The sequence below is a fragment of the Antedon mediterranea genome, chromosome 3 (assembly GCF_964355755.1).
Source record: "Antedon mediterranea chromosome 3, ecAntMedi1.1, whole genome shotgun sequence".
NCBI classification, from domain to species: domain Eukaryota; kingdom Metazoa; phylum Echinodermata; class Crinoidea; order Comatulida; family Antedonidae; genus Antedon; species Antedon mediterranea.
Window position 1 is genome coordinate 12,321,562 of NC_092672.1, and position 12,220 is coordinate 12,333,781.

A 12,220-nucleotide genomic window follows, 5' to 3' on the forward strand; every position below is an offset into this window, starting at 1 on the left:
TTTATAGTAAATAATGATAGGATTATGATTAATTTACCGTACCGATACCGTAAGCCTATTCTACAAAAATAACATTGCTGTAACAAGTTTACAGTTAGCATGAGTAAAACAAAAACGCGTATTTTAAACAACACATAGAAAAACGCATCCAAAAACATTGCAAGCAAGTGATAAGAATTATTTTTTTCAGAAATATAAAGTGAAGTGTTTTAAGAAAATAATAATAAGAAAAATAAGAAAATCAGACTTCTTTTAACTAAGAAAATGAAATGGTATCATATTTCTTTTAACTAACTAAGAAAATGAAAAAAAGTATCAGACCTCTTTTAATGAAGAAGGAAGTGAAATGGTATCAGACCTCATTTAATTAAAACATTTTTTATATACATTATTAGTTAGGCCTATACGCATTCTTAAAAATTGCTTTTCCGCTGACATCAGTATACGAATTGTAAATACGATACCGATACTACCCGTATGCCTGTATCTCATCAAACTTGGCCACAATTGAATGAATACAAAGTTCAATATTAAAGGAAATAGTGTTTCTTAATAACTTCCACCTAAAAACAACAATATTCATCTGAATATCGCCAAACTTACAACAAAATTATCAATGATCTAAGGGTACTTTCAAATGGAAGGACAAAACTGCTATTAACTATGTAGTGCAATTATAGAGAAAAACTTTTTCTTTTGGTTGGATATTTTTATGTAAAAAAATAATACTCTAGGCGCGGTATACACTCTCGGAGTACCCTCTAGTTTGCTTTACAATCAGCCCCGAAATGTTAGTCGAAAGTTATCGAATAATATTTCCTTGCCTTTTTTAAATTTTTTGTTGTTGTATTTGGCGGAAATTTAAATCAATTAATATAACATTTACTGGCTTCAAAGATTCAAAGTTTATTAAACTTTATTCGTCAACATTATATGGACGTGTTGATTTGATATAACTACAATATCTATACTATATATCACCTTTTTTGATCAAAATACTGTGATAGTGCTGACAGAGCTTTATATTGTTTACATTTTGTAAAATCTTTAAAAAGATTGGAACCCAAACACTCGATTGATTTACCGTCATTGAGTTTGGTAATACAGTATACTCGGCATCAATGCTAAGGATGATATTCAAACTTTTCAGCAGGAACAGTCATGTTATTCTCCTTTAAAAATGCAATAAATGAGTGCAAGTTATCCTCCCTTAGAATCCCCCTTTGTTCAAGATCTAATATCACTGTCCATTGGTTGTCACTTCGTTTTTTTAGAACACTTTTCAAACGGATGAGATCTCTTGTATTTTCTTCCGAAAGTGCGTCACCGAACTGAATTAATTGTTGTCGATATGTCGAGAAGGATGTGACATGCTGGTTGGTTTTGTCACTTGTCTCTTTTAACAGTGTGTTGACCTCAAGAACACCATTGGTACCAGTGACATTAATTACATCGATAAGAACTTTAACGTTGGTAGTGGAAAGATGGCCAGAGCGTTTCAATAAATTGAAGAACTCCATATAGTCTGCATTCTGTAGATCACTGTAGGGTGTTATTATACCTTTGCATAACACCTTCAGTTTATCAAGGGAGCCATGTTCATCATACCAGGTCGATACGTTTACAACCATTTGTTCAAACTCCTCGGACGATCCTGTAGAAAGAAACCAATAACAAGAATATTAAGATCAATATTGCAAATGGTTACACTTATCCTTTTGTTTACAGTAAATAACTGTTGAATACCATAGACAAAACACATTCAATTCACTTTCCTATCGTGCATGGTTGGTGTAAAATTTACCTGTGTGAATTGGTGCTGGCTTTACATTACTTCTGCCTGGAAATGAAATGATAATTGCAACAATAATGTTTTATTTAATATCTTCAAACGTTTTGCAAACATTATCATTATAAGATACTCTATGTATACAATTTATATATTTATTTTTAATAATTTATATGATTATTTTATTTTTATTATTTATTATATTTAATACGAAATACATACATGAGTGTGTAAACTAACCTTCCAAAAAAAAGCACTTCAAGTAATCTGTTTTCATGGACCTCTTGCCACATGGAACAATTTTGTTACCTTCTTTCAAACACTCTTCCAGATCGTGTAAATGAATGTGCTCTGGAAAACAGGCGATACACAGCACACGTAGGTTATAACCAATTCCTTCATTAGTTTTCAGCACAGTCTTTAGTTGAAGCTTCAAATACTTTAATATCTACAACAAATAATAATAAATTTGAATTAAAGGTTTCACATAATTGCATTCAGGTAAGCTATTAAATTAAAATCTTAGAATCTTTACCTCAATGCACAAGCTCGGGTTTGGTTCATATATTACTTCTATGTCATTTTCGTCAACTTCAATTCGATGGGATATTTCAAGCTGTTAAAAAAGATGTATTTATTTATTACAATACTTACATTCTACATCTCACTCAGACTGCTTACGTCTACTGTTGCATTTCATTTCTCGGGTGAATATCATTTGACTTTTAGAATCATTCAGCAAATTACCACAAGCTCGACACAAAAATATTAAGGCTTTTAAAAAAATCGCCTCTATATAATAATTTAAACTCTATTTTTCTAAGATTACTCATTATCTCTTTATTTTGTCTTATTTCTAGGATAATATTTCTAAGAATCTCAAACGAATACATATTATTGGAAAAAAAACATGTTCTAATTTTTGTAATCCCAGCTCTTAAATCTCATTCTCTGTAGTCACCAACAGATGTATTTGGTTCTTATTGCTTCTATAACTGGATGAACGTTCCTAAAAGAGACTAAACTGCATAACATAATCCGAAATAAATGATAATTTTACATTTGTTTAATAAATTACTAATGCTATGCTAGCTAACTTAACAGACATATTACATATTCAAACTGATGGTAAATTATGAGTTAAATGAATATTCATACCTTCAACGCATGCCTGTTTTCATTTTGATGCTCGATTTTCACGGCACCTAAACGAACCTCATGATCTCCAAAGTCAAAATCACTACGATTTTGAAATACAACTGGATCGCGTAGTCTACCGTTGAGCTCCACCAGGTTCAGAAATGCAACAACTAATGTATTGTAGACAGCATTAGGCAGAAAGTCAGTAGGTGTAAGATACATCGACACCGTATGTTTCTCGTCTTTTTCAACTTTCAGGCTCTCTTGCGTGTTTTTCATTCGAGATGGAACAAGGAACAACCGGTTGTCTTCGCTTCGGTGCTGATGCAAACAACAGTTGAATTATATAGTGTTATAAAAAAGTAACATCGATTTGGAATAGGCCTACTATAATAATCTCTGATTTAATTAAAAGCCAAGATGCTTAACCTACTTGTAATTTCTCATAGAGCAAACCAAATGTTTTCATCACTTCAGTAAAGATTTCAAAACGCTTTGAATCTTCCTGTAATTCATGTTTCCATAAATGACGTAGCAGTTTTTCCTCAAGTATTCCTTCCTTGTTAAGCTTATTCCATAGCATTCTTAGTTCTTTCTGTTACCAAATAATAGAGAAAATAATAAAAACTTATACATACAGTACACTATAAAAGTGCAATACATTTTCATCAAAACAAGTAATTCGTTTTATATCAACATTGTTTTGTGACAATTATTTTGCTAACCTTATCTACTTACCACTTCAATAGTTGGTTTAACTACTGTGATCACTTTTGTCACCATTTCAATCATCATGTAAAGATTTGTTATCACTGTGTTTCTTAATTTCTTGTTAGTACTTGAATACATGATAACTCCAATGTCATTCAGGTACCCTATGGCAGTGAATAGCCCATCTTTTGAAATTCCACATTCAGTGCCGATTTTAGATGTCTAATGCAAATTAATAACAAAATAGACTGTACTGAATTTGATGATTAAATATTGTTATTTTCCTTTAAAATAATTGTAAACAGCTTATTGTTGAATAAAACATATTTTTATCTAACATTCTTCCTTTTGACTTGACATTTTAGAAATCGCATTGTCGAGAAGGCCTATTTCTAGTTAAATGTAACTGTTTGCTTGCATTTTTCATATTTAATTTACATTATCTTTGTTCAGTTTTTTTAAGATGATAACTAGCTTTTTATTAACATTACGAAATAAACAATTCAATGTTTGATTTCATTAATAATTTTAGTTGCTCATCTTTTGCAGGAACAACTAAAATAAGAAAAATAGTACAATAATGATGAAGACTTCCAAATACTAAAAAATGACAAGAAATCTATATTTACTATTGTAATATTAATTCACATCGCTGGCTGAACAAAGAACTTGTCAACATTACATTGTAGACAGAAATGTGTCCTTCAAATTATTACGTTATACATTATAATTGTTACCGTATAGTACACTATTTTTAATAAGATAATAAATTATTTTAGTACCAGCGTTCATACTCTATATGTGTTTTATAAATCTGTGTTTACAGTTGTGACAACATAAAATAAACGGTTATACATTAAAAACCAAAATCTTACCTCAGTAAAAGTAATACACAGTGTTGTTTTTCCAATTTCTTGCAACTGTTCTTGCAAATCCACCCATTTTAATGGAACACTTCTCACCATGGCCTTCATGTAACGACCAACGTTTCTCCTTAGTTGTTTTATACCTTCATGCGATTTTACAGTGTTATCAACAATGTACATTTCACGATCTACATGATCGGCATATGGCATTCCTTCCATTTTTTCAAACATTTTACGAAACTTATCCTCCACTTCCTTTAATAACAAGTGTTTTCATAATTACATGCTATAACAACAACAAGAATGTAATTATTCTTACTAACTGTTATTTCATATTCTGATTTGAATAAGTCTAACCGATAATTAAACTTAATACTCGATTTAATTTGAGGATCGTAGGCTACGCTATTTATATTTCATCACTGTATCGGTTTTAACTAATTCAGCCTTAATCCCGTCCGTGTATACCACATACCGTTGCAAAATTGTAAGCTTATTTAATGTTAATGTACGTCTGTTACCTTGATCCAATTTTTTGTTTTTGACTTTTTACGAAATGTGTCCATATGTGTAGCAACCAAACAGATAGGAGGTGACTCGATGATCTTGCCATCAATATTAATGGGACTTCCTGGACCATGTTGTGCCACAGTATGTTCATAAATGGACCTTATCCAGAACATATTCATTTCCGAATTGGTCATTCCTAGTGTACTCTAAAATCACAAATAAAATTCAATCTTACAAAGTAAGCTAACATATTTTCAATAACAAAGATATGCATATTTAATAAAGTGTATTCGAGCAAATAAGTCGGTACTGTAGGCACTTACTGTAATTGAATCTCGCGGATTAGCTGGTTCATCCAAGTTATCACACGCATTAAACGCTACACAGTAGGATACTCTATTTGTGAGGAAAAACTAAACAAAATACAATTGATAATAATAACTTTTTTTATACTCCAAGTCATTTATTAGGGATGTGTTAATTGATACATGCAATAATACTTTAGAGAAAATGTTATACCCCAACACAATGTCGTACTGTCACTATGAGCAAATCTCTTTATTTTTTAATAATCATTTAACATATAAAACAAAAACTATGAACAAAAGAAAAAATACAAAAATCAAATAAAATTGTAAAATATAATTTAAAGGTCTGTATAATAGAATAGATACGTAAACAAGCAAATCAATGCCCTTTTTTTAAACATGCACCAATAAATTTACTTTTTAATTTTTAAGACATTTTTAAGTAATAGCAAATAACAAAATAGGAACATACCCTATGCGTTATGTAGTAGTCCAGTTGACCTGCGTAGTCCCATATAGTAGTTACGTCACTTGGAATACTTTCTGAATCATCACTTCTTCTTTTTACAAATTTCCTAATCATTTTTATGGCCCAACTATCTTTCTGTCTTCGCTTTTTTATTTTAGCAACAACTTTTCTTTGAATGGAGTCGGGAATTGTCAGATTTTCTTTTAGTTGACTCTCTAAATTCAAATAATGACTACAAATCAATGGGGTGTGTGTACATTAGATATGGATATGGATAGATGGACTGGTCTGATATGTTGTGAGTAGACATAATGAATGTTAATTTGGATAAAAAAGTGTATACAATAAATAAATACATCAGTCAGGATGATTAAAGAATTGAACGAGCAGTGAATAAACACATTTATTTGTTTGCAACAAGAAAAGAAATCTCACTCTTCCCTGGTTGGACTAACTTTTTGAGAACAAAATTTTCCAGAATGTTTCATACTAATGGTACAATGCCATACATATTATTTTATCAAATATAAAGAAAACCAAATAATGAGTCCAACCCTTTCTTGCCGATTCCACTGCCAATGACGTGTAATCAGACTCTCTGGAATCAGATGTAGAAGCCTCGCCTAAAGAAAGTTCGTTGAAAGATGTTCTTTCTTTCATCTTTGATGTAATTTCTTCCACTACAGCCTCTTCAAATATTCTCTGGGTTTGCTTGAATCTGGAGTTTTCTGTCGGCGAAAATGTATAACTAAAAATGATTATTTGTGTCGTGTTGCACTCATAACGAATAAAATGGTTATATTATTATATACTAGAGCAGTGAAATATCACTTATATGCCTGTATAAACTCCACAGTTTAACAAGTACTACTTTATATTAATAATAATAAAACAATAATATAAACAACACTCCTATGAAGTTATAGTGTGATAATTTTGTGTTTCTTTCAGTATCAGCATGTATAATACACTACATTAATTTATTATTTACATTAAGTTGGTTTATTTACTTTTTTTAAGAAAAGAAATTACTATTTTAGATCTTGTCATGCAATTAATTTGTTGTTTATTAATTCGTGCGAGGACTTGTTAGGCCTATTAGTAAAGTGATTGTATGCGAAACGACCACACTTTATTTATACAAAATGATCGTCAAAAATATTTTTAAAAATAATCAAACCTTCCACTGAAGACACAGAGTCAGAAGATATAGAACATTCCAAATCAGATATGGAAGGTGCTGCACCTTGTAAATTGAATTTGGTTTCAGTTGACGTTTGTTTTTCCATATTTGCTGTGATGTGTTCAGGCGTTTTCGGGGATGATCCTGCAATTCATTATAATATATTTTTGATACAATATAATAGACTGTATAACATTTCACTTTTATGTATGTTTCAATACTGTATGAGTGCATCTTAACTTGATTATGATCACCAATACAGTTTGTTTAGAATAATAAAAATACCCTTGTAATAGATATTATAGTAGATATTCATCATACCTGTTTTTACTGGATCCAAAGAAGAGATTGCTGATGATTCCAGTTGGGAATCAGATTTAGATGTTGACATATCTGAACTTCCTTCACCATCATCCATTTCTTCCTTTATTAACTGTGTTGCAAGTTTTTCTGCAAGTGCATCTTCCCGTATTTTCTTGTGGAGCTCCATAACTGTAAAAAAAAAAGGTGAAATAAGATTGTACGATAAACATAATAGAGATAAATTAAAATACTAAAATTAGAGAAATGAGATACATCATCATATCATCATCATCACCTGTAAAATACAATAAATATGTAGGTAATTTATGTAATTATAGACCAAAATGCATTTTTAAGTATTTGATAAAAATATTATTTCCAGTGTACCTTACCGGTACGTTTTTACCTTTATTATGATACAAATTAATCTCTATACACAAATTGGCCAAAGCAGGCAATTATGCGTTTGTTGAAGGAAGAAGAAAGAGAGAGTTTCTCTCTTTTGTGGGGACAGCTCACTTTGAACGAACAGTTAATGTGTTATTTGGTATGGTTGAATTCTTTTTTTCAAACTTACCGTCGATATCTTCCTTCTTCCACTTGTCACACTCTTTTCCAATTGCTTGAAACAATGTCGTTGTGATAGCAATACCATCAGTAGATGGTTCGTTGGATTTAAATCTATAATAATGAATAATGAACTCTAAAAGGTCGGATTTAATGAAAGGAGAATGTATCCAATAGTTCATCTTAAAATATTAATATATTTAAAATAAAAACGAAGTGAAGATCACAAGTAAATAAGCATATGCTTCACACCTCTTGGGGATATTTAAAACAAACTGAAACTTTCAGCAGCAGAATTTGCATAAACATCGTCGTCACCATCACCGTCAATGTCACCATCATCGTCATTATCATCATAATTGCCATTATAATCATCATCATTATTATTATTCGAAAAGGAATGAAAACCCGTTACTCAAAGACGAAACTTCAGGTATCAACTATTTAAAATAAGAACCTCACTAATACCAATTTTTGTATTTTATTGAATAATTACATATCAAAATACTCAGCACCAAACTTATTATAAACAAGAAATCCAAACAACTCGTTAAATGTTGTCAATTGCATTAGAGATACTTATGAAAAAAGATAAAGTTTTTTAAATGGTTCAAAAAACAAAAGATTGATTTTAATATATTTTTTGATAAGGAATGTTATGCCATGACTATTATAGAGAACATGAATACAGGATTAAAAATAAATGAGCACTTAATCTACTGTAATGGTAAAAACACCATTCAAATTGTATTATAAATACTTTATATTGATGAAGATCATGTATTTTTTTATTGGTGCATCTTATAAAATAACTTTGTTTTTGTGTTACCTTTGTCCAAGCATGGCCTTTACACAGCTAGTTTTTCCAGCACCTTCTTTCCCGAGAAACATACATCTTGAATTTACAACTGCAATCTCACCATTTTCAAGTTCATTTTGAAATGATCTAATTGCGCTCTTACCTCTAGCTAATATTTCAACTGGAACTAAATTGCGATTAAAATAAATGTAAAATATACAAAAACAAATGTACAAATACAAATATTTTACATTTAAGAATCATTTCAAAGCCAGAGTTTTAAAACTGTCATTATGAGAGCTCATCTTCTTCACATTCATACAGTTCAAAGGTTCAGTACAATGTTCATTGTGTGTCATTAGTAATACACTGCACTTTAATATTCATGATGCAAAACTCAATCAAAGTGTATTAATTAATACAAACTTACTGTCAAGTAACTTCAATATCGTATTTTTCTGTTCTTTGGAGATATCACTATTATCCTTCAAAGCAGATGCTGGTGTTTGTCCTTGCTATACAAAAAATGTATTAAAGTATTATCCACTGTTGCTTTACTAATCTATATATAAATTTACGTAAGGAAAAAAATCGGTAAATCGCCCCTTACTTCTAGAATTTTTATTTGATGGTATATATAGTTGGTTCGTACTTTCGGTACTGATTTTAACCACCTTATGTAACTCTGTTTACTAATTAAATTGAGTTAGATAATTATTTATTGACGATTAAAGCGAATTTACGATTTGCCCCGAATAGAGATGTTTTTCACAAATTGTTTTACACTAGATGTTTTACGCTAGATGGTATCATCTAGGTCGTGCCCACAGATTGTTCTCGAATACACAGTAATTTCAGCGTAACAAAACTGGCGATTTCAAATGTACGTACCGCGGGACTATAATACATTGTCGTTTACAGAAACGAATAAATAGACACGATGATCTAAAACATTTTAATGAAGTATTGGAATAAATCAACACAAAAAGTAGTCCAATTTGGCGATGCGCTCGGACACAAACTATTACTTTTTGGGTGTATGTTTTCTTTAGACATCAAATTACTGCCATTGTTTGCCTTTTTTGTGTTTATCCTTAAAAAAAATCAGGAAAGTGAAATAGCCTATCGTGTGCGGCCCATCAATAAACATCAGTGTGCCAAATGTAAGCACGTACCGTTCAGTGGTTTTGGAAGATATACATAAAAAAAAATATAGTAGCATTAATATTTAGATGCTAACATAATGTCTTTAAACAATTGGCGCCCTTTCTGATATTCTTTTGCTCCATCAAGATGATGATTACTGTGTATTAGTTAACAAAAGATTTGTAATATTTTAAGTTACTAACATACTCCTAATCAAAATAAGAGTATACCATGGATATAGGCGTAATGGTTTGCTTAATAAGCACAATTTAAAACTGAAAATGCAATGTTGCTGAATTAATTGACGGTACCTTATTTCTTGCTTTAAGTGATGCTCCGTGGGCTATTAGACTGTTCACTATCTCTACATTACCATAGCCAACCATAACGTGTTGATGTAGCGGTGTGTATCCATACTGGAAAGAAGAAAGTTAGAATAAACTTGAGCCATTTTTTTCAAGAATACAGGTAGTATTATATTACTTTTTTTTTCTATATTTCATTTTGTAATTCATTGAGAGTGACTGTAAATTATATAGAAAGACCTGGTATTAAGAAAATAATACAACTTGCTGATTTAAATTATTATAATACAGAAGGGTTAGCAATGAACACATTTTAAAAGTATTAATTTAGCGTCTTGTTCGATCTAAAACGCTACAGCTACATGATTTTAATATATTTTAAATTGTATTTTTGCTTTGATAATAACTATACATTGATTCGAATGAAAAACACAATAAACGAATCTAGGGTTTGCTTATAACAGGAGATAATTTAAATTCACTTGTAATGTTAACTAATACGAATAATTACATTAATGATTTTTAAATCATTTTAAAAGACTAACTTACATTGTCTGTTGCTTTGATGGATGCTCCGTGAGCTATGAGACTGTTCACTATCTCTACATTACCATAGCCACCCTTAACGTGTTCATGTAGCGGTGTGTTTCCATCCTGGAAAGAAGAAAGTTAGAATAAACTTGAGCCATTTTTTTCAAGAATACAGGTAGTATTATAGGGTGTGTAAAAAGCGACGACCTCGAATTGGACGACCCCAACGACCCAGGCGACCTCGAATTGGACGACCTAGAATTGGACGACCCATAACACGAAACCGACGACCCCTATAATAGCCTAGCCTAGCCTAGGCCTAAGTATGGTATAACATCCCGAAGCCGAACATAACCAAAGATCTTTAAACCATACCTTATATAATACTCGCAAGCAAGCAATTGATTGAAAAAATACAGAAATATCGCCATTTGATACTGAATGTGTCGACACGAACAAACGAACAGATATGGAACGCCAAGAGTGCATCATTAAAACTGCATTCGACTCGATTAGCACACGAAATATCATAAACATGGCAAACCAGGCCCCTTTTTCAGCGGCAGGTAAGGTTTGACCATGGAGGTATATTTTACCTCCATGGTTTGACCAGCTCCATGGTTTGGTAAAAATATTTTTATACCTCCATGGTTTGACCGTATACAATGCATGTGTGAAATGTAAAGCTTTCTTATGGCCCTCCCCCATGCAGGATTAGGCCAAGTTGAGCCGCCGACAAGTTGAGGCGCCGCCAGAAAAACGTTATTTTCTATGAAACGCCAAATTCTTACTTTCGCCGGTGCTCGTTTCTATTTAATAGAAGTTCTATTTATATTAATTATTAGATATAACGATGTATATTCCAAAGTTTATATATCACGGTTTTTAGTATAATTATTATTAAATATTATAATTAAAGAGAAATAATTATGAATATCTGACTTGTAGATTCCAAAATATAAGGCCTAAAACATGACCGAAAATGATCGTTTTTAGCCAAAAATGACGTAAACATGTTGCCCCCTCAGGCGGCAGTTGAAGTAAAATAATTGCATAAAATCACCGTTTTTTTGGAAAATATTTTGTGTATTAACATTGTAAAATTCAATAAAATATGATATTAAAAGATAGTAAATAAAAAATAATAATTATTTAACCTCATTCGAAGAATATCAATACTCTATTAGTCCTGAGAGACAACGTGATTTTACGTGGTAAGCATACACGCGAGAAAAATATTATGGAGTGCACTGCATTTTTACCTTGAAAGATTAAAAACAATTAAATTATTAAATATGACTACTTTCCTTAGCTGTTTCAAACCAACAAAATTGTAGTATGTAATTATTATTTATTTTCATGACACAACAAACCTAAAGACCATGAACTTATGTAGGGCCTACTAGGACACCACTCTATCACTAGGCGAAATGTCGTAAAAGACGCACTGGCCGTTTCATAGAAATTACCGGCGGATCAACTTGTCGGCGGCCCAACCGGTCATATCCCCCCATGCACATGTTACGCTGCTTGGTAGGCCTATAGTGTTCGTTATAAGAAGACGAGATGTAATTATACGTCCATGGTTTAACC

The 12,220-nt window shown here is 31.3% G+C and overlaps 1 protein-coding gene and 1 long non-coding RNA gene across 2 annotated transcripts in view; both read right to left on the reverse strand.

Moving 5' to 3' along the window:
- Nucleotides 1–646: 646 nt before the first annotated feature.
- LOC140044042 (uncharacterized) overlaps nt 647–12,220 on the reverse strand; it is a 77,286-nt gene continuing 65,712 nt past the window's right edge. Inside the window, exons 2-15 of the mRNA XM_072088523.1 lie at nt 7,298–7,468; nt 6,974–7,120; nt 6,348–6,521; nt 5,797–6,008; nt 5,340–5,429; nt 5,028–5,222; nt 4,516–4,761; nt 3,668–3,862; nt 3,363–3,524; nt 2,948–3,250; nt 2,325–2,405; nt 2,030–2,237; nt 1,805–1,840; nt 647–1,654 (exon numbers count right to left, since the gene is read on the reverse strand). Of these exons, the coding sequence (XP_071944624.1) occupies nt 1,125–1,654; nt 1,805–1,840; nt 2,030–2,237; nt 2,325–2,405; nt 2,948–3,250; nt 3,363–3,524; nt 3,668–3,862; nt 4,516–4,761; nt 5,028–5,222; nt 5,340–5,429; nt 5,797–6,008; nt 6,348–6,521; nt 6,974–7,120; nt 7,298–7,468 (2,750 nt within the window). The 3' untranslated portion in view covers nt 647–1,124. The remainder of the gene's footprint in view (nt 1,655–1,804; nt 1,841–2,029; nt 2,238–2,324; nt 2,406–2,947; nt 3,251–3,362; nt 3,525–3,667; nt 3,863–4,515; nt 4,762–5,027; nt 5,223–5,339; nt 5,430–5,796; nt 6,009–6,347; nt 6,522–6,973; nt 7,121–7,297; nt 7,469–12,220) is intronic.
- Nucleotides 7,864–9,104, reverse strand: LOC140043841 (uncharacterized). The gene is made up of 3 exons (XR_011844423.1): nt 9,076–9,104; nt 8,676–8,832; nt 7,864–7,960 (listed from the first exon to the last, which is right to left on the reverse strand). It is a non-coding gene; the product is annotated as an uncharacterized lncRNA (long non-coding RNA).